Source organism: Saccopteryx bilineata, chromosome 10 (assembly GCF_036850765.1).
Source record: "Saccopteryx bilineata isolate mSacBil1 chromosome 10, mSacBil1_pri_phased_curated, whole genome shotgun sequence".
NCBI lineage: Eukaryota > Metazoa > Chordata > Mammalia > Chiroptera > Emballonuridae > Saccopteryx > Saccopteryx bilineata.
Window position 1 is genome coordinate 9,761,605 of NC_089499.1, and position 22,175 is coordinate 9,783,779.

The 22,175-nt window shown below is 51.0% G+C and overlaps 2 protein-coding genes across 4 annotated transcripts in view; one reads left to right on the top strand and one right to left on the bottom strand.

The window, feature by feature from the left end:
- Positions 1-68: 68 nt before the first annotated feature.
- On the bottom strand, positions 69-19,986 carry EXOSC7 (exosome component 7). The gene is made up of 8 exons (XM_066245635.1): positions 19,913-19,986; positions 14,963-15,064; positions 14,379-14,473; positions 7,518-7,683; positions 6,275-6,345; positions 3,367-3,490; positions 1,810-1,965; positions 69-331 (listed from the first exon to the last, which is right to left on the bottom strand). Exons 1-8 carry the CDS (start codon positions 19,967-19,969, stop codon positions 227-229), a joined length of 876 nt encoding a protein of 291 aa, XP_066101732.1. The 5' UTR covers positions 19,970-19,986; the 3' UTR covers positions 69-226.
- A 57-nt stretch (positions 19,987-20,043) lies between these two features.
- Positions 20,044-22,175, top strand: part of ZDHHC3 (zinc finger DHHC-type palmitoyltransferase 3) — a 53,556-nt gene continuing 51,424 nt past the window's right edge. For all 3 annotated transcript variants that reach the window (XM_066245364.1, XM_066245361.1, XM_066245363.1), the window contains exon 1: positions 20,044-20,278. The gene's annotated coding sequence lies outside the window, so the exon portion shown is untranslated. The remainder of the gene's footprint in view (positions 20,279-22,175) is intronic.

A 22,175-nucleotide genomic window follows, 5' to 3' on the forward strand; every position in this document is an offset into this window, starting at 1 on the left:
AGCAGATTTCTGGACCTCAAGGGACAAGGGCCTTGGAAGCATCACAGAATGGCATCCTGGCTCACAGCTGAAGAATCCTGGCCATACCAAACCAGACCCGAAAATAGACTTTAATTTACACATACAAACGTTGCCTTAAATTCATAACAGTAAGAAAAATATCTACAAACTTCGGCTTCAACAGAAAGTGAAAACCAGCACTCCGTAGCTGGGGGCTGAAGCACAATCACCCCAGGAATCCGACTTTCTGTCTCTTGGGCCCCAGGCTCTCTTCCTTGTGGAGGACGCTGTGCAGGGCGGCGTGCAGCACCTTGGCCACGCGCTGGCTGGTCTGCGGGGCGGAGGGGAGAGGCACACGTGAGGCCATCTGCTCTGACCAGGAAAGCTCCCCTTCCTGCCAGCCATCCTCCCTCTGCCTCACGGGGCCTTTATTTCAATCAACACAAAAACAAACTCCAAACCCCAAAATAAGTTACATTCCGAAAAAAAACCTTCACCCCTAAAAAAAGAAAACAGAGCCCCCGGTGCCACATAGCACGGCTGCCTCGGCCGTCTGCTCATGCCTAGAGCTCTTGCTGCCGCTACAGGAGCAGCAAAACTGTCAGCCGGCCCTGGCCCTGGGCACTGCTGCGCCCCGCAGGACTGCAGTCGGAAGGCACAGAGCACGGGACACGGTCTGTCTGACGCAGGCTCAGAGGGTGCCAAGGACTCCGCCGGACACGCCGTTTCCACCTGACCTGCTGGCGCAGCTCCGAGCAGAGCCGCCCAGATGAGACCCAAAGCCCATAGCCGGACAGGGTCTTCGGTGCCTTCGACACTATACACACCACCCGTTTTTGCTTTCAAATAAGATGCCAAAAAGAGAAAACAGACAACAAGGGCTCAGTCTTCAGTGAAAAGTCATCGTTTCAAGGAAGGAAGGAAGAGGGGAGATGGCAGCCCACTGCTGTGAAGCAGTGCCCTGTACAGTGGCAGGAACTCAGGGGCCACCGACAACAGGCACATCTGGGGCTGGCGAACCATGTTCCCGGGTGGCTGGGACCCAGGGGCCACTGACAACAGGCACATCTGGGGCCGGCGAACCATGTTCCCGGGTGGCTGGGACCCAGGGGCCACCGACAACAGGCACACTTGGGGCCGGCGAACCGCATCCCCGGCAGTTCAATCGGTCAGTCAGTGTCCAAGTCCTGACTTCTGCCCAGTCGAGGTGGGTGGTGGGGAATGAGGGGCAGGGAGAACAAGAGCAGGACCTGGTCCCAGCTGCAGAGCGGCTTCTGAGCCAGCGAGGGAGACATACACATAAACCGAGTGCTGAACTGCTGGGAAGAGCCCGAAGGGCCCTGCAGGGGGTCGAGGAGACCTGAGGGTGCAACCCCCTCCGGCTGTCAGGACCTCCCACCACCTCACTCATCTCCACTAAGACACGTCTGCGTGGAAAAAGGGGAGGCCACTGTCCTCAAGGCCCGGGAGCCACCTCTGCTGACTTTAATTCCCCATCAAATCACAACAGCCTGGGGGTGTGGAGTTACAAGTGACTTTTCACATGATCGGTTCACTCTGATTTAGAAACGTGGGAACTTGGGGTCAGAGAGGGAGGTGAACTCGGTCACCGGCAGGTTCCTCGCTTCCTGTCCCACCACCACCACCCTTGGCGGGGTCAGCAGACACCCAGCTCACACCCACTGTGCTCCAAGCCCCACGTCTGGGTGAAGGGTGTGGACAGGGAGAACTCTGACGGTGTGACCACGGTGGCAGGAAGCAACGGGCTCTCCAGCCAGGTCCCGCCCCTGCTCAGGACCACAGCCTCACCTCCATCATCTCAAAGATGCTCTCCGGGTCCAGACTGCCCTTCCCCACTTTCCTCATGCACGTCACGACCCCCTGGCTGGTCACGGACACCAGCAGGCTGGCCAAGGAGCAGGCCTCCTCCTGAAGAGTAGCGTCCACCACGTGCCGACAGCCGATCTGCAGACAGGGGAGCAGAGCCACGTGCGTGACACACGCCCCAGGTCCCCGCTCTCAACAGCCTCCCGGAACGTCTACACCAGCCAAGAACCTGCACTGGCCATTCGGGATCAACACTTTCAGATTCTGCTCCCACGGAAAGCATCTGAAGCAATGCTCCCAACGTGCTGCAGGCCGTGTGTGAGCCGCGTAGCAGCAGCACGAGATGAAGCACGGGAGGGCCAGAACTGTGACCCAGACCACCCAAGCCAGAGGCCAACAATGGCTTCCACCAGAGGGCACCGCAGAAACTCACAAGGGAGCCACATGGATGTTTCCCTGACGACAAAGATTAGATCAAGAGAGTCCATGCTCGGTGGCACAGTGGATAGAGTGTCGGACTGGGATGCAGAGGACCCAGGTTCGAGACCCTGAGGTCGCCAGCTTGAGCGCGGGCTCATCTGGTTTAAGCAAGGGCCCACCAGCTTGAATTCAAGGTCGCTGGCTCCAGCAAGGGGTTACTCGGTCTGCTGAAGGCCCGTGGTCAAGGCACATATGAAAAGCAATCAATGAACAACTAAGGTGTTGCAACGCGCAATGGGAAACTAATGATTAATGCTTCTCATCTCTCTCCATTCCTGTTTGTCTGTCCCTGTCTATCCCTCTCTCTGACTCACTCTCTGTCTCTGTAAAAAAAAAAAAAAAAAAAAAAAGAGTCCACGCCGAGGGACCTGCTCCAGAACGAACCAAGCGCAGGTGGCTCTGGTCGGTCCCTACGCTTCCCCACACCCCAGCTTCACAAAGTGACTTTCATGGAATTAAACCTGACTCATTCAGTCTCATTTTGAAATAATGAATCCTGCGTGGAATCAGTGACAGGCCTCCTTGCACAGCCGTGGGCAGGGCCAGTTGACACATCGGCACCACCTGATGTGGGCTCTCAGGCCTCTGTTCTCACGCGAAAACCTCACTTGACCTATTAAGACACAGGAGATACTCCAACACCCTCATTTCACAGATGTGGACATTGGGGCCCACAGAGGGGACAGTGTTCACCTTTCAGCCACCTTGTTGCTATGCAACCAGCCTAGCCCCCACAGAGCTGAGAAAACGAAAGAAAACATGCCTATAGGGCGTTTCGGTGAAATGCCTGGTCCGTAGAGGGAGCTTGCCAAACCCTGGCTACTACAACTCTGACCCACCAGTGTGCTCCCAGGCCTCCAGCACCTCTTCTCATTAAGAAGAAAGGAAAGAGCTGCTCTTGGTCATGGTCTATAATATAAGCAGCTACTGGATTCGGGTTAAAGCCACCTCAATGCAGTTTTTGAAACTGTAACTTTTCAACTTATTAAGTAACCTTAACAGGTTTAGGCTGAAGGGGACCCACAAGGAAGTAAAAAAACATTAGATACAAGCTCACACCTTGCACAGGGTGACGATGCAGGGGACATTCTCCACACTGAGCCGGATGCAGTCATAAGGGTCATCGGACAGTTCAATGTCCTTTGACCCCTCTTCGTCTTCCAGAACACGAACCCTTGGTATCCTGGAAGCAGAAGCACATTTAAAATCTCCACTTACTGAAGGATTATTTCTTTTTCCTGAGACTGAGAACAGGAGTTGAAATCCCTGTCTCACAAGACAGTGTCATGCTAAGCCTGTACTTCCTATCACGTCAAAAGCACACAGGTGACAGTCCAGTGCAGTGAGAAAATGTCTTTTAAAACTAATGCTTGGTCAATCTGATATCTAAAATGAATCTCGATCCCTTCCTCACACCAAACACAAATACCATACCAAATGGAGAGCAGATGTAAAAGTGAAAGATAAAACAATAAAGCTTTCAGAAGAAAAACTAAGAACATCTTCATGACCTTGGAATAGAGAAAGATTTCATAAACAGAACACAAAGTGCTTATGATAAAGGGAAAAAAAGATAGATTCAACAATCAGAGAAGATGAGCTTGAGTTTCAGTCAGAAAATGCCCACAGGGACCAAGAAGTCCCATTAGAGCTTGTCCTGGCTAAAGCCCCCATTCAGGGCCCCCCAGGGTGTAAGTACATAGTAAGGTCCTATTTGAAGATATCAGGTAACCAGTCTGTATCTTTGTATATTAAAAAATAAGTGCAAGCGCCTGACCAGGCGGTGGCGCAGTGGATAGAGCGTCGGACTGGAATGCGGAGGACCCAGGCTCGAGACTCCAAGGTCGCCAGCTTGAGCGCAGGCTCATCTGGTTTGAGCAAAAGCTCACCAGCTTGGACCCAAGCTGGCTTGAGCAAGGGGTTACTCGGTCTGCTGTAGCCCCACAGTCAAGGCACATATGAGAAAGCAACTAAGGTGTTGCAACGAAAAACTAATGATTGATGCTTCTCATCTCTCTCCATTCCTGTCTGTCTGTCCCTATCTATCCCTCTCTCTGACTCTCTCTCTGTCTCTGTAAAAAAAAAAAAAATGCAAGCACAAGCATACAAATGTACCATGTGTGCGAACGCGCACACACGTTTCCAACCCTTTGGACACAGCAGGGTTTGGGAGAAGGGCTACAGAATACCATCTGGAGACTGGCCTCTACCCTTTTTAAAAAAGTTATTTTTATTTATTCATTTTAGAGGAGACAGAGATAGAGAGAGAAGGGGGAGGAGCAGGAAGCATCAACTCCCATTTGTGCCTTGACTGGGCAAACTGGGCAAACCCCTGTGCCACCACAGGTCAGGCTGGCCTCTACCCTTTTCAAGGGCCCTGACTGTACAAAAGGTCTGCTCACATGCCAGGGGCCCAGTGTCTTTCAGAGTCCCCATTCCTTGCTGCCTGCAGGGCTGTTCTTGTCCCGAGGAAGAGACTGGCTGGGCCCTGACAGGTGTCCTCCCCAGCCCGACAGCAGGGTTTTACCATCCTGCCGAACAGTTTGCCCGACACGTCCCCCACAGCCTAACAGCCTCAGCTGCTGCTACTAACCCTGTCCACCCTGGGGCCCATGGAAACCAGCTCGCAGATGGGGAGCAATTTCTGAGGCTTGAGGTGCAACAGATGGCAGCTTCCTTTCTTCTCCAACAGAGCCAAGCCCGGGCTGCCGCTGCTGACATCACAGTGGCCGCCAGGGGCCAGATCCTCGACTGTCTCAGCCCAGAGGGTAGTGCTGCTGCTCTGGGTGAGGCCTCGACGGCTGTCCTTCTCAGCAAATACTCCACCCCACAATTTCTGACCTAAACTTATTTTACTTTGTTTTTGTCTGTTTTGTTTTGAATTATGCAGGTAGTCTAAATTCACCATAGAAAAAATCTAAAATACATATAAATGTTAAATCGTCCATAATATGAACACTGGAAAATTGTCACAATGACCATTTTGGGACATATCTCTATTTCCAGGCATATTAAATATAAGAATTGGCAAAAGTGATATACAACAGAGCAAACAAAAGAACAGGATGAGAGGACTGCATTTAGCGGCTGGTTTCCCATGCTGACACCAACTACGCCGTGTGGACTGTGAACCCGCTCCAGGACAGCGGGTGGTTTCCACCTTCTCGCCGCTGCAGAGCTGCAGTGGACAGTTCGCGGACAGTGTTTGCTCACTTACCCAAGCACCTCCTCGGGCCGTGCTCCTGCAGGCTTCCACTGCTCATCTCCGAATACCCCAAGATCCCCATGACCGTAATGTAAGTTCTCTCGGGGAATGAACACCTCGCCCAATATGTTTACTTTTAAGTGCTGCAAACTTTTCCTCAAAGAACCTACTGCGTGGGGGGAGGGGAGGCTATATAATCAAAGAGTCTAAGGAAATGTCAACTCCAAAAACCCCAAGTGCCTTGTCCTTGCTACGCAGCCTGTCTGGGAAGCTGATCCACAGAGTCAGAAGGGCTTCCTGCTCTTGCACCAAAGATCAGGCTGCTACCCTGCTTCTGGAACATTCCTGTGTCCGGCTGAGAATTCTGAGCACCTGCCGAGTCAGGCACTGTCCATGGTGCTGGGGGTAGCAGAGCACAGACCAGACAAACCCTGTCCCCACGTAGTTCTGTCCAGTAACAGCATTTGGACAGTTGACCTGTAGTTTCTACTCTTTTTGCTTGTCTATAGTTTTCTAATATTTTTCAACACGGTACATGTTTACTTATGCAAGTAACAATACAAATGCAGAGACATCTGTATAGACTTAGTTTCAATTGATGAAATCTGTTTTCTGGAGCTCATAGAATGAGATACCATCATTTCATTGCTGAAAGCCCTTGTTGTATCACCTACGAGCTTCAGCGGAAGCTTCCTCAGTGTTCCATCACAGGTGCCCGCCCTGGCGCTCGCAGGCCCCGGGGCTGTCTCCAGGAGGACATACCTTGTATTGAAGAGAGCGGCCTTTACAGCAATGGAGATGGCATCAAACAGATTCCCACCACACTCCAGCAGCTAAGGGAGACAGAGACCAGGGAGGAGAGCGTCAGGTCTCACTTAGCTAGAGGATCCCATTCCTAAGACATGCTGGCCACGTGTTTCTGCCGCAAAGTAAGCACGTGCGGCTGCCCTCTGGCTCCGACAGTGTGCTCAGCCTCGATGCAAGCGCGGCCTCTCATGGCTGTGCCTACATGCGTCACGCGTGCGGGGTCACCACTGGCCATGGCCGTGGCACCGACACTCAGAGGCCTCTAACAGGTGGATCTCCTCCTGCCTGCTGGACCTGCACTGAAGGAGGAACTGATCCCCTTTATTTTGCCCCAAATGGCTCCCAATTGTACACACACATTACTCTCGTCTGCTAACGTCGTCGGCTGCCTCCAGGATCACGTTTACTAGCGTAGTTACCGACTGCATGGTGTTAGAAACGTACACCTGACGCTCAAACAGGTAACGCTTGTGTTTCACACTGAGCATAATAAAACCGAAGGCCTTTCACACCATGTTTTGCCCATGAGCAAAAGTGCCGACTGCACTGTGTGTGCTCATTCAGCAAGGGAGCTGAGAGCACATTGTTAGGTGGAAGGTGACAGAGCCTTCTGTCCTCATTTAAGAGAAGGCTGGAACATGAGCGACTCAGAGCAGGTGGGCTACAGGGAGTTTCCCAGGGAAGCTGGCTTAGTGAGATCCAGAGCAGGTGCTGGCCCTTTCAGGCCCAATATCAGCTTTGAGGCCTAATATCACTACCCTCAAGCTGGGACCTCTTGGGCTAGTTACTTTCCCTCTCCTTGTCTTAGCCCCTCACTTATATATGGGGAAAAAATAGTGCCCACTGCAAAACATCTGTAAGGGTTAAATAAAACTGCCTGTAAGGAACTCATCACCATTCCACGCAGAACGTGCCGACTGGTCTAAATCCTGCCCACCGACTCTGTCTGGCTCCACGGACAGAGCATTTCTTGTTTTTCTTCCCTGTCAACCGCTGCGGCTAATTTTAGGTGCTATCGTGATATGACTGCTTGTAACTTTATTGTAGAATGGCACTATATGTGGGCTAATATATATATGTTACATTTAATTAAAAAAACAATCAATTACAGGAGATTAATCTTTTCCCAACTAATCTCCCCCTGGAAGCTGAAAGTAGGCCAGCTGGTGTGCAGCGGGCACAGCGACGTGACACTCACCAGCACGTCCACATAGAGAACCCAGCAGTGCTCCCGGGGGCTGATGCAGAGAGACTTCAGGTCCACGCTGCTCTTGTTGTTGAATATCCGGTAGAGGGTGTTGGCGATCTCTGTGCCAAGGTCATCACCTCCTCGACCTTCAAATTCAGGGGTAGCATTGGCTGAGCTACACAGAAGGGCAACAGAAAAGCTGGTGAGTCTTTTCAAATGCGAAGAGCAAAGGGGCAAGGCTTTATTTTAGTTGTCCTGTGGAATGTTGCAAGAGCCAGTGCTCCGGGGAAAGTCACTGAAATGAGGAAAGACTGGCGCCTGCCACGGTTCCCATCTCCAGACAGACACAGTGAGGCAGACCAGTACCAGGCCCTGGAGTTGCTGGTGTGTATGATGGGCGTCCCCCTGACTTCTAACAGTCCTCTTTATGCCAAGAGAGAAACACGAGAGCAATGGTAAGGTGAACCTCGGCCAGTGATAACTAACTCTCTTATCTTGAAAATATAATAAACACCCTTCTCTGGCAGGCCCAGGAAGGCGGGAAGCCCAGTGAATCAAACAGCCTGGTACAGCAGGGTTCCTTACATACACCATCCCTAGTCTTCACAGCCTTGGAACGCACAACGTATTCACAAAACCCAAGCCACAATGTAAGTACAGCAACCTTCCTGGAACATTTTAGAAATGGCATGATGGTATGTCAGAGCTAAGTCATCAACTCTAGATTACCAGTGTACTGAAAAGCAGGAAAACCAAGTAAGATGGACAGGCCGCTGGCTCATTAAATATTGGGTTATCTCTTTTACTTTATTTGATATTTTTCAAAGACAAAACCTTTTCCATTTGGCCCTCTTGACTTTGATGCCCAATTACCCCAACAAAGAATGAAGACACATTAAGATTTGCTACCCTAAGCACTACTCAGATGTTTAACAGGAAACCGTGGAGGGTTTGGCTTAACAAAAACAAACCCTTAATCCATCTGTGGGATAAGCAAACATTCCAGTAACACTTTACATGATGGATAGGGCCCAGAAAGGTAAGAAACCTGTTGCTTCAGTGTGGACTCTACAAAACCACACACTGCAGCTCTGTTCCCAGCCCGGCCCTGCCCTGCCCTGCCCACGTGAGGCGCTGCAGACTACACTGGGCAAGGCAGGTGCAGACGGGAGTCAGGATGCCAGTGAAGCAGGGTGGTTTACTGATAGGGAGGGAGCGAACAGCAGGAGCAGGGGTCAGGGAGAATTTCAACTAGTGCTGAGGGTTCTAGAAGACCTCAAATCTGAAGAGGAGCAGAAGCTGGCGAGGCCACAGGCAGGTGGGGCAAGGGGAGAGGCGGAGGTTCCAGGTCAAGCAAAACCTGTGTGAAAGCTCAAGACTGTGTCCCCCAAACTTGTGTGACGAGACAAGAAATCTCTCCTAATAGTGAGATGTGCCTCTTGTCTGGTCCATTCTAATATAGATATAAAAACGAACCCTAAGCCAATCAGACCGTATTGCTGCATAATAACTTGGCTCTCTAATCAGTCTTCCCTTACCACTATGAACTGGCAGAACCCTAACTTAAAACTCCCCAGAGAAACTTCCTTACTGCCATAGCAACCTCGCTGGCATCTCCTTACCTCTGCTGGACTCAGGCATCGAGCCACGAAAAAAAGCTCATTTCAAAAAAAAAAAGAAAGAAAAGAAAAAAAGCTCATTTCAGGCAAAATAATCAAGTCATCAGGGACCAAGTTTATTCTGCACAGCCAGCAAAACACAGCCTGCTCCTAATTCGAACACTAAGCATATTAAGTTCCATCTTTTCAGTGTTTAAAATGCGTCTATACATAGGTCTCCGTGTGGACAAATCCAGTCCGAGGTGCTTATGCATGAGATGTTTACCTTTCCCTGATTATAGCGGGGTACATCCTCCTGGGTGTAACTAATTACTCAGAGAGGAGCTTGAACTCTTTCACAGCCTGAGGGATGGTATACAGAACCTCCCGGTCTAACCGGCTAAATGGACCTACCTACAAAACCATGTCCCATTGTTTTCTTGACACTGGGCTAATTTAAAGTGGAAATTCTCCCCCCTCCCTTTTTTTGTCTTTTCTTAAACATACCACTCTTTCAGCATAGCTGGTAGACAGGCAAGAAAAAAGTTTAGAAGCAAACGAGACAAAAGAAAGCTCCTGTGTCGGGATGGTGCCCTGGCCATAGAGCGATGCCGAGGAGGAGGCCGGGAGGAAGGAAATTGTTCACGGTGGAGACGGGGTGCAGTGCTCAGGGGACACTGAGAAAAGCCAGGGACCTGTACTCCATCGATGGATGAAGAGAAGGGCTGCAGCAGAAAAACGAGGGTCCCACCTCATCACTAGGGGTCCCATAGCACAAGGACCCTTCCCGACAGAGCTGGTCAGAAATTTAGACCAACCACACACGCAGACAAGAACATAGACCTGGCAAGAGCCTCAGAGGCCTCTCCAGAGGACTAAACACAAAGGCCTGCAGGACCAGCCACATAACTACCTGTGCCTGGACAGAGCATCATCTGTAATTAACAGGGAGCGATGGAGACTGGCAAACTCTCAGGCCCTGTCTGCCAGCATTTTAATTCATCTTTAATAAAAGCCTCCATCAGTGAAACAAAACCCTTGCAGGTGGTGGGGGCCTCAGGATGACACTGAGACATAAGCTGGTCTGACTCTTGCACTTTACAAGGAAGGGGACTTGAACAACTTTTTGGAATGTTTACCATGTGCTAGACATCATTCTAAGCGCTTTTGAAATTCTCACAACAACCCTACAAGGTAGGCTGTTATTGACCCCATTTTAGAGATGAGACTGAGTGACAGAAAGGCTGTGCCTTTGCTCCAGGTCACGCAGGTAGCGACAGGGGAGCTAAGAGTCTAACCCAGGCGGTCTGGCCCACCTGCCGGCTTTGCTGGACTTGCCCCGAATGTGCGGTTCGGCCTGGTGGCTTGCAGCCTGGTATCGGTCAGGTTAGCTTTCCTTGGGTCTGTCTTATGCCTCACAGTAATGAGCCGGTGCTCTGGTCTTGGGAATTATTTCTAGACCACAAATGTTAGAGTAAAGGAACGCAGACCAAGAGTTCTAGATAAAAAGCTTCTCTATTAGGGACAAAGCTTAAAGAGAGGAAACCAGTCTGGTAGCCCTCGCTGCCTGGTCCTAGGCATCACCACATACTCTTTCAGTAGAGGAGAGGATACACTTAGGGCTTTTTTTTTTAGCATAAAACCAAGTGTTTTTTATTTTTATAGTTAACCAAATCAATTCAGATCCTTCATAAAGATCCACTCTTCCAGGGGTATTGGGAAATCGCTTACTGAGCTGGATAAACTAAATACAGGGAATGCTGCCCCTGCCAGTTCCCCACCCCTCCTGACTCATCCCCTCCACTCCGCTCCTCCTGCTTGGCACACCCCTCTCTGGTTTAACTGGGGCAGGCTGAGCCGAGGGCCACGTCTACCTGCCATGGGACTTCAGACACGAGGAACACTGCACTTTCCCTACAATCGGTCTAGCCTGCAAACCCAGGGAGTCGTACAGCCAGGCCGGGCCAGGCGCAGGGCAGAAAAGTAATTTAGTAGGTACCTGCGCCGCAGCTGAATTTAGTAGGTACTCAGCACTGCCCCAGCAGTCATCCAGCCCCAAGGCAGGTCCCGAAGCCTGACGTACATGCTCATTTCAGAGCCTACAGAAGCATCCCGATAAGTGGGTTGGGAATAGTAGCACATTCAGAGCTTGTCACCTAAGCCCTTGTTTGAAGTTTCTGGGAGAGTTATCTTATCAACTCTGGAGACTGTCAGAGCACAGCTAGCCTCGAACGGCTTCTGCAGGTTCCGCTCCGCTCGGCCCCCATCGCTGGCCCTCAGCCAACAACAGTGCCCTGTTCGAGAAGCCTGACAGGTAAGGAACAGACCAAGTGGCTCCGCCTACCAAATCAGGCTAAAAGCTTCTGGTTCAATGTAAGTGTAAAGCACAAGTGATCACACTGAACAGCAGTTAAGTCCCAAAGGGTAGTGACAAGTGTAGGGCATGCTGAAATGCCTATGAATGAAACGTGCACTCCTCAAGTCCCCGGATTAAAAACTGAAGCTTCTCCAAGAGGCTAAACCACACACAGGTCCTAAACCCATCTACACGGTGGGCAGACTGCGGAGAAGACTGGATGGACCGCCACCTAGTGGTTACCCAGAGTGACACACCAGCTCATTCAATTCTTACCTTTCTCTGGGCTTTCTATGGAAACCATTTTTTCCTAAAGTTTCGAAGTTCTCATTTAAAATGGCCTATTTTCAGGCAATAACTAACAAAGACACGAGACAGGAGTTAGGAGGCCTGAGTTTGCCCCCAGTTCAGTGAAAGTGCTGCAGGCCCTCTGGAGCAGAGCTCAGGAAGCCCAAGTCTTCACTGCTCCACTGGGGTGGGGGTCAGGGGCAGTGCAGCTCAGTGGGAGGCAGCGTTTACCTCAGGCTCCACGTAAAGTTCCAATCAAACAAACGGAAGCAAAATGAGTCAGCAGAAAAGCACTGAGTTTTTCTGAGGCCTCTCCACTTCTGGGAATTTAAATAATTAAAACCTGGAAGTAGCTGAGAAGTAGTTAAGTCAAGCTGGGCTCAGACTGGCAGGAGGGGCCCCCCTTCCTCTCCCACTGGGCAAGAATTGTTTCAGCCTTGAGCTCTCCAGCAGCAGCCCCTACCCGGGCCGGGGAAGGGGGCAGTGCCCTCACTGCTGGGCACACCCACAGGGCCCAGAGGACAGTCCTATGCACGGGGTCAGAATAAAGTGGTCTGTCTGTCTGTGCCATTTAGAGTTGTTCCTTGTGGACTCAGGAAGTTCTGAGAGGGGTGGCAGCCAGTGGCGCTCGCTACTCTCCCCCTTCTCTGTAGGAAAATGGGGTTTTACGACTCCCCATGGTGATTCCACCTGCTGGGCTGATCGCATGCACTGAGCCACTTAAAGATGCTCCAGTGTGCCACCTTGAGACTAGCGATCTTGAGAAAGAGATTCAGAACTCCCCGGGAACTGGAGTTTCTAGGCCTGTTGGGGTTCCCCTGAGATTTACAAGTGGGGAAGGTGACCAGCAGGCAGCCACTCAGCCAGGATGGAGGGGCTTAGTCCTAGAGGCCAGGTCTTGGAAGGGGCAGCTTGAAGGCTCCTCTCCCCTACAGCCACCCTCCCTTTAAAGGTGGGACAAGAACGGCATGCAAACCTTAAGTCACGTTCAGACACAGAGCCACAATGAAACGTGTCTCCTGTACCAAGCATCTGAGTGCAATGCCCTCGCTTCATTCAGTGTGTCTGACTATCTCTGGTCTAAGACGCAGATGTAGAAGATTATAAAGAGGAAGAAAAGGAATGCAAATTACAGTTCTTCACACACAGCCTGCTTCTTCCATGACTGCTTACTGCACTGAATGAATTAGGCAGATGAAGGCCAGGTGAGACAGTTTTCTCCCTCCGAGAGCAAAGGGACAGGTAAGCTGGAAGCCTGAACAAGGTCACCATCATGCACAGTAACTAACCAGGAGAAGAAACTGCTCTGGGGCAAGCGCAGGGGGCAGGAATGGGCTAGAAGGAAAACAGCCAGAAACACAAATGCAGATACGCCCTGGGACCTCTAAGCACAATATCCCTTGAAAGCTAGCAGCATGAAGTAGTTTGTGAGAGATGAACTTCTGCTTGGAAATGAAGACCGAAAGCCTGTCACTTACTAGACTGACGTGGGTGCGCCTCTGCCCAGAAAAGGGCTGACTCCGCAGGCCCCCGGCAGCTGTCTGCAGAAGGCCGGGCCTCGGATGGTATCCGGGAACTCGGCCCTGAGTGTTCCCAGTTCACGGGGAACTGTGTCCACTGCGCCTACTGTTTCTGCAAACATACGGCTTGTGCTGAACAGTGGCTTTCCCTCAGGAGCCTGGTACTGTGGTATGTATTAAGCGGAGGGTGCTTTCATGCCCAGCACCCAAAAATCTCTTGGATGTGGAGTCTCTAATGGGTTTTTTTCCAGAATCATCTTGGGCACACGTGTTGCTGCATTTTTGTTGCTGTAATAAGTCTCAGTCATGAGTACAATGATATGCTAGGCTTGTGACTCCTTCCAGCAAATCTCTGAATGTGCGGATGGTCTTGGGGACCCCCAATACAGTATCGATAACATATTCCTGCACCTAATATGAGTCAACAGAGATCCTAACCAACCTCAAGAAGTCCTGCTGTCACCACCTGGCTAGAAATGAAGCTACACACAGAAGATGAGACTGGGTCAGCACCCAATAAAAAGCCCCAGCCCTAGAAGAGGGAGAGAAAGAACATTTCCTGAAAGCCCGCTGGGAGCCCATTGGCGTTCTAGGAGCTCTGTCCTCACTACCTTGGTTCCTTATCGTTACAATAGCATCATCATCCCCATATCTGAGACAAGGAAACTTAGCCACAGAGAGACTGAGCAAGCAGCCTGAAGCCACACAGCGGGCCAGAGGAGAAAGCCAGCACCAAGCACCGACTAGAGTCGGCTCTTCCTGGCCCCACACTGCCTGCCTACTGCCCCTCCCTCAGCCGGCCAGGCTGCCTGGCTGGGCCCCGTCAGGAAGTTTTCTGCAAAGCTGGAACAGAAAGGAAAGTAGGGAGTGTTAGACCAAATGATCCTTATCACCTGTACCAGGTGATCACAACAAGGGCAGAACTTGACCCAACGCCTCCCCAGATATCCTAGTACCTGGCACAGGAGGAACTCAGCAAATGCCCGCTGGTTGGATGAACAATTCAGAACAAAATAAAAAAGTGGACAGAACAGGAACCAGAGGTTCCTTCTCTGAATCTTCATCTTTTAAATAGTTTTTTCTTTTAATACATCTGAATGGTACTGACCAGTCCACAAAGAACTCCAGGTAACCTTCATTCGGCTTCTCCAGCTTCGGGGTCCCCATTTCTGCCTTCACTCCCACCAAGATGTCTGTGTGACCCTGCAGACAGGTGCAAAAGGGTCCTCACTGCGGGCAGGAAGCCAGGCGCCCAACCACCTCCCTCCTCTCCCAGACACACACCCCGGGGGCAGGAGGACTCTCTCTCTTTTTAAAAAAGTGTATTGATTTCAGTGAGAGAGGAAGGGAGAGAGAAAGACAAACAGGACCATAGATCTGTTTCTGTATGTGGTCTGACCAGGGACTGAACAGGCAGCCACTGAGCCTCAGGAGAACACTCTAAACCACTGAACTATCCGGCCAGGGCTTAGGGGACTCTCTTAAGAACAGTGCTGGAACTTGGGAAGTGGCCCTCTGAGAAGATGAGGGGTCCCTCAGAGCTAGACAGATCATCCTCCAAGGTTTGGCTCGGATCTTGGGTTTCTCCCGGAACAATCTGCGCTGCAGAAGCCTGGAGGGGCCGCAGCTGGTTTCCAAGGGCCTACCCACTCCTCCTCTTGGGCAGGGGTGGGCGGCGGCCACAGTACTCACCAGCTTGACTCTGGCAGACCCACTGGTGTTGGACACGACATCGGTTTCCAGTTCAATACATCGGTAGTCCTCACAGCCACGGCCATCCACGCGGAGGTCTTCCTAAGCAACAAGCACAATCCAAAGGCTGTGATCCCACACCAACAGGCCCCTGAGCCAACTCACTCCTTTTCATTTCCCTAGAGAAACACGCATGGCATCTCTTTTTCTCAGCGAATCATCCAAGTTTGCCAACCCCTGATGCCGAGACAGGTTTCAGAGCTGGTCCCCATCCCTGCTTACTTCTCAAGTATGCCCTTCCGTCAGTGTAACTCAGAGGTGTCTGTTCTAAGCCGTGGCTATTTTCTAGTATTACCATAATTTAGCTTGTTACTCCAATTCGGCCACTGGCAGCTCCTTTGGGTGGATCCCTGCATTCTTTCAACATACCTCCATTTTTGAGCACTTCTTTATTTTTCAACAACCTAAGATGTCCCAGCCTGTTGTATTTACCCTGCCCTGGAATCACCAGGGATCACCTGGGATCAGCCCTTTCTCCAAGGGCTAGGATCAGTCCTTTCCTTTTACTGGAGAAAGACCCAGATCTGGGTGCTAAGTAGGCTCACTGCTGCTGGGGTGTTAATGCTTCTACAGCTTCTCAGCAGCAGTGCTAGGACACATATGTACCCTAACCCACGTGTTTGCACACGCGCACACACACCCTTGTATTTATTTCTGTATCTGTCCGCATATCTATTAAAAAACCATGTTTCATACTGATAGCTAGTCAGAGTTATCAGAAAAGATGTGCTGAGAGAAGTGACTGTCCCCTCACCCCTGTTTTCGTGCCTCCTCCTTTACCCCTTGCCCGGCCACACCAGGCAGGCAGCCCTTCTCTTCAGCTCCTGGGTTATCTTTCTGTATTTCCTTCACATAAATGTGCAGACACACGAATATTTTAAATATCCCCTTCTCATACAAGGGTGGCCTACTACACATACTTCTTACCCTTTGCTTCTTTTTGACACTTTATATATGTAGGAAATCCCTCCACATCAGCTCGTGGAGATCTTCCTCATCCTTTGTCAACATTTTTGAAAGCATTTTTTTTTAAACTTAAAAGCAACAGAATTCCAAGTCTAGAAGAATGAGCCCCTGAGTAGAACTCAAAACTATGTAACTGTTTCTTTTTTTTTTTTTTTTCTTTCATTTTTCTGAAACTGGAAACAGGGAGAGACAGTCAGACAGACTCCCGCATGCGCCCGACCGGGATCCACCTGGCACGCCCACCAGGGGCGACGCTCTGCCCACCAGGGAGCGATGCTCTGCCCATCCTGGGCGTCGCCATGTTGCGACCAGAGCCACTCTAGCGCCTGAGGCAGAGGCCACAGAGCCATCCCCAGCGCCCGGGCCATCTTTGCTCCAATGGAGCCTTGGCTGCGGGAGGGGAAGAGAGAGACAGAGAGGAAAGCGCGGCGGAGGGGTGGAGAAGCAAATGGGCGCTTCTCCTGTGTGCCCTGGCCGGGAATCGAACCCGGGTCCTCCGCACGCTAGGCCGACGCTCTACCGCTGAGCCAACCGGCCAGGGCCTGTAACTGTTTCTTGACAACCCCATCCACAGAAATGAAGGCTTTCTAGGTCAATCTCCAACCTGTGTGCCCCAACCCCTAGTTGTGCCCTGCGAGGAAAGTGACAACCTGGCCCAGAAACGTCATGAACAAGGAATCCTTCATAGGCTACAAGCATGGTACCCGTGTGAGCAATCACTAGAAGCATTAGTCATGGGTTCCAGGCCTTGTCCTGCCATTAACTAGCTGCTTGACCTAGGCAGGACAAGTCCCTTAATGCCCTATTGACTAGTTTCCTCATTTGTAAAAGAGGGAGATTAAATTAAATGGCCTCAAAGGTGCTTTCTAACTTGACATCTATAAATCAAAATAGCCACAGTTATTTGCAAAAACTAATAATAACTACTATTTAATGTGCATTTACTATATATGAAAAAACATTCTAGAAACACTATACAGTTAAAACATTTCATCCATTATACAGATAGAAAAATAGGTTGAGGGTGAGGAGTAAAGAGGGACAAACATACAGTGACAGAAAATGATTTGACTGTGGGTGATGGGCACACAACCCAGTCAACAGTTCTGCACTGTACTCTTATTTATCAATGTCACCCCATTAAATTTATTTCTAAATAAAAAAAAGAAAAATAGGTTGAAAGATGATAAATGGTTGGCCAGGGTCACACGGCCAGGAAGTAATGCTTGAATTCCACACCAGAGTTTTTCATCCCAATTCCACATAACCTCCTGCATTCTTTTTTCTTCTTCTTTTTATTAAGTGAGAGGAGGGGAGGCAGACACAGACTTTCGCATGCACCCTGACCGGGATTCACTCAGCAAGCCCGCTAAGGGCGATGCTCTACCCACCTGAGCCGTTGCTCTGTTGTTTGGCATCTGAGCTATTTTAGTGCCTGAGATGAGGCCATGGTGCCATCCTCAGAGCCCTCTGGCCAAGTTGCTCAAATGAGCCATGGCTGTGGGCAGGGGAGAGGGAAAGGGAGAGAGAAAGGGGAAGGAGAGGGATGGAGAAGCAGATGATTGCTTCTCCTGTGTGCCCTGACCAGGAATCAAACGGGAGACTTCCACATGCCAGGCCCACGCTCTACCTCTGAGCCAACTGGCCAGGGCCACCTCCTGCATTCTAAAGGGTCTCTTCATTGTGCAACAGGAGTCAGCACAGACCTCCCTCAAAGGATGAACTGGCTGGCTATACCAGTTGGTCTTGATGATGGTGATAAGAGCTCCTAAAGCAAGGAGACCACGAGATTACAGGGCTTCCAACTACTGCTTTTAAATACCACTCACTCTGGAAAGATCTAGCCCCACTCCTTTGTAGTAACAACCCAATTAATTACTTGTTCCAGAGAGGTGCGGAAGGGGTGTCAAAAAACTGGCCCTCATCAGATCTTGCCTTCCCAATCTTTGTAATGTTTATTTTACTGATTTTAGAGAGAAAGGAAGGGAGAGAGAGAGAAAGAGAGAGGAATATCGATCTGTTCCTGTATGTGCCCTGACCAGGGATTGAACCAGCAAACCCTGCACTTCAGGACAATGCTCTAACCAACTGAGCCATCTGGCCAGGGCACCTTTCCAATCTTTAAATCACTCTCTGCTCCCTTGGGAAGGTTCAGTAGGAAGGGCTCAAGTGATAAGAGAGAGATAAAGAAAAAACCATAAATGTTCCTTTCAAAGGATACATCAAATATAATTTTTTTATAGAAATAAAGCACTCAAAATAGGAGGTATTCAAACAAACAAACAAAAACTAAAAAAACTAGTCCATGAATCACTGCACCCAAGGCAACAAAATCCAGTTTTCCTCATAAAAAACAAGAAACTGCCCAAACCTGTTTGGCTTGGCTCATGGCCTGACCCTACCACAATTACTCATCTGCAGTACTCAGGAGTAAGGGAATTCAGCCCTGTGTTCACACTTCAAAACATGGGCAGCCCTGAAGTGATGCTTCATTTAAGAATCAATAGAGATGTCAACAAATGACAAATAGCACTTTGGGGAGGCATTCCCCGTCTTCTCAGCAGGGGGATAAAAGTATCTTTCCAGATAACCAGATGCTGGTTACTTAGTGATCACAAGAAGCCTGCAGGTTGGATAAGGTGTGGTGGAGTCACACACCAGCTTTGTGACCTTGAGCAAGTTCCTCAACAGCTCTGAGCCTGTCTCTCCATCTAAAAAGCAGAAATAACCCTGACTGTACAAAGTTCTAGGAGAATTTGAAAAATCATAAATCATTTAAGGGGACTGCTCAGCACAGTACAGCACATGGGAGTCCCCACCAGCAGTGCCCCTCTCCTGCTTCTGGGGGCAGGTATTAGCTCACTGAACCCTCAAAAACAACCCTGGAGAAAAGTTACAGATGAGGACACTGAGCTAAGGCAACACAATCTCCTGTTTGTGACACAGTGGAAGGACATATGACAGGCCAGCAGACACACACAGTGACACCTGACACAGATTTAAGAGTAATTAATTCCAACTCCTTGGGGAAGGCTTCAGAGCACTGCAGCCCCCAATATTCTTTAGTTCCTTCGGCTTCCACTAACTATAGCACTCCCTTTCTATGACATATATATAAAATTATATATAGATCCTGTTGCCTTTATTTTATATTCACCTTTGAAATAATAAAGGTATCAAAGGCTGACGTTAAAGGAACGCCAAAAGTGCTGAAATTAACGACATGGAACCAAAAATGAAAAAAGTAAAACGCAAAAGGATTCCTAGGTCTCTACGGGATTCTGGCTGGGCTTTGGGGAGACATCTCTAAGCTGGGCAGGTTACAGACAGAAGGACACACTTGGCTTCCCTCGGTAGCTCACCACCGGGCCCAGCACTCTCCAGCGCCGGTTCTGGCGTCGTCAAAACCAGGGATTGAAGAGTGAGCACAGAAGACCTCAGCACAGTTAACTCTGCTTCTAGGGATCTTAATTCTCCAAATGGGAAACAGCAAAATCTGGACTACCGGCTGAGGAGCTGCTTTTTAAGCACCTTTCCCCTTGATTTGTAAGGCGATTTGTATTTTCAAAGCGCTTTCGCGTCGGGTGATTCGCTCTCCCTGTGATTCCCAACCGCTAGGTGAGCACCGCTAGGTGACAGAAGCCCGCGCCAACAGTACAGCGACACGGAGGCTGGCGAGGCGGCCCCGCAGCGGTGCTCCCTCGCTAAGGCCTCAGGGGCTGGGCCTGCAGTTCAGGCCCGAGCGGGCGCTCGCCGCGCGGTTCCCCGCACGCCCGCGCTGCCGGCTGCACACGCTGGCCGCGGAGGTGTTCATTCACAAGGTAAACCCAGCCCCGCCGCTCCTCCCGGGCGAACCGAGGGCCGGCCGCGCCTCGCAGGGCCAGGGGGGCCGGCGGCGGACGCCGGTGCCGCTGCTGGAGCTACCTGGACGCCGTGCACGATGTACACCTTCTCCGCCTCGCTCAACGACACGGACGCCATGCTGCCGAGCCGGCCCTTACGTCATCAGGCTGCGTCGTCCCCGCCCCCCCGCCCCGCGCCCGCACGTCATCAGCCCGAGCGACAGCCGCTCCTGTAGGCGCCACCGCCACTGCCGGGAGCCCGATGGGCTTCTCCTGTGCGCCGCCGGGTGTCTGGACGAGTCCAGGGAGCCGCGGCGGCTCGTGGCCGGGAGCCATCGCCGCAGCCCGAGGCCGGGTCCCTGGTCGGGGACTGCAGAGGGAGGCGACGGCGGCTGCGGCGGGAGCCTCGCTAGGGGCCTGGGACTGGGGCACTGCCTCCGACTTCACGGTCAGTTGCGAGGCGGAACCGGGCTTGGGTGGAAAAGCTGGGCTGAAGCGAGAGGTGCGGCCCGGGAACGGAGCCGGAGAACTCGCAGTGGGCGAGGCGCGCGGTGCCGATTGCCCAGAACTGGAGTAGAAGTGTTAGGTCGTGCGCGCGCGTGTGTGCGAAGTCTCCAGTCGTGCGTGAGAGAGGCCGAGAGAGAGACCCCTAGGGAGGGGAGGCGGGCTCGTGATTGGCCCCTCGCTCGCCCCTACCAGCACCCCTGCCCGGGTCCTGCATTTCCCAGGTCCCTGGGGTGGTTGAAAGGAAGAGGCGATGAAGCCGTCTTTGGGTTGTGCTTGGTGGGAAGTGTCCGGGCCAGGAGTGAGTCCCGAGGCGTCCTCACTTCACCCAGGGATTCTCCCCTCCCGTTCCCCGCTCTCTCTCTATGCGCCTTACCCGACGCTGACCCAGGATCCCCTTGTCCCGGGTCGTCGCCAGAGCATTATCCCAAAAAGAGGAGGGTGCAGAGTTTTGGTAACCGGCACTGGCAAGGGGCGCAGTGCCCAGGCGTCCCCAACGCTTCCCTGGGTGGCTGGACGTCCTGGCTTGTTGGGGTGGTCCCTGGGAGCAGTGGCCAGCCCAGGTGGTGGCCGTATAGGACTGTGGGTGTTGGATATCCAGAAAGGATACCTGCAAGGTGAATATGGGGTCACTGAAGGACTCCATTAAGGCAGGGCCGACAGGGAGAGTATGGTACAGATTTTAAAGGAGCCATGTGGCCTGACCTGTGGTGGCACAGTGGGTAAAGCCTCGACCTGGAACACTGATGTGGAGGCTTCCAAACCCGGGACTTTGCTGGTCAAGGCATATACGGGGAAGCAGCTGCTACTAGTTGATGTTTCCCGCTTCTCCCCTCTCACTCAACTATGTCTCTCTGTTTCTCCCCTCTCTAAAAATCAGTAGAGAAAAAATTTAAAAAAGAAGAAGAAAAGGATCCATGTAGATAAATGCAGGAAAGTTAACCAGAAGTGAGTGAAGCAGAGAGGGGAGCTGGTGATTTTTGCAGATATTCCATTTTTGAGAAACTTTCTTGTTCTTAAAACCAGATTATCCAAAGAATGTTTTGGTGTTTCGCAGATAGTATCTTCAATCCAGTGTCACGATAACTATTGGGAGCTTACAGCGGATGGACTTTGCTAGCTTTGGAACGCTAAGACAAGTAAAGCACAACCTCTGCCCAGAGAAGCTCCCCAGGTAGAAGGGAAGGCTCCAGGGCCAACCTCGCCACAGAACGTGGTGGTTAAGACCCGTGATGGTGGCACTCATGAGCACAGTGGATTAGGGAGGTGGGTCTGAGGAAGGTACGGAGAAGAAAAACCCTCCCACGTTCTTAAGCACTAAACTGCTGAGTTCCCAAAACAGATGATCACTTCTTAGTAGACTAGACATTAGTTGTTTCTTATGTCTCTACGTAGTTTTCTACAGGTGCGCCTACAAGGAAGACATCTCGGAGGATTGGACTTTGCCCTCCAGGGGAATCGGGAAAGGTGGAGCCGGAGGGTTCCCTTCCTACTGAAAGCACAGGGGCCCTACCTGCAGTCATACAGGGGCACCTTTGGATGTGTTCGGATACCTGGGTTCCATGTGAGGAACTCCGTGATGGGATAACAAGGGACTGCGGCTACTACAAATGGTATTTTATGCTAGAGATTGCTTAGGAAGGAGAGTCCTTGGATGTGGAATTTTAGTAGGTAGGATATCTAAGCGGATTGAAGATTTCAAAAGTGGAAGCAAATGGAAAGATCAGAAAAGAGACAGAAAGCAAAGTCTGAGTTTGGACATCATGAAGTTATCTTTAGATAAAAAGTTTTCAATGAGTCTTTAAAAACATAGAACATCTTCTTTGCACTGTTCTCCTGAC

Bases quoted from the DNA above. Each gene is read 5' to 3' on its own strand.
- EXOSC7 (XM_066245635.1), bottom strand. From the start codon at position 19,969: ATGGCGTCCGTGTCGTTGAGCGAGGCGGAGAAGGTGTACATCGTGCAC. The intron at 14,474-14,962 runs GTGAGTACTGTG...ACCTGTCTGCAG, and splicing joins GGTCTGCCAGAGTCAAGCTG to GGTCACACAGACATCTTGGT. The intron at 1,966-3,366 runs GTGTGAGCTTGT...CCCTGTCTGCAG, and splicing joins GCATCGTCACCCTGTGCAAG to ATCGGCTGTCGGCACGTGGT.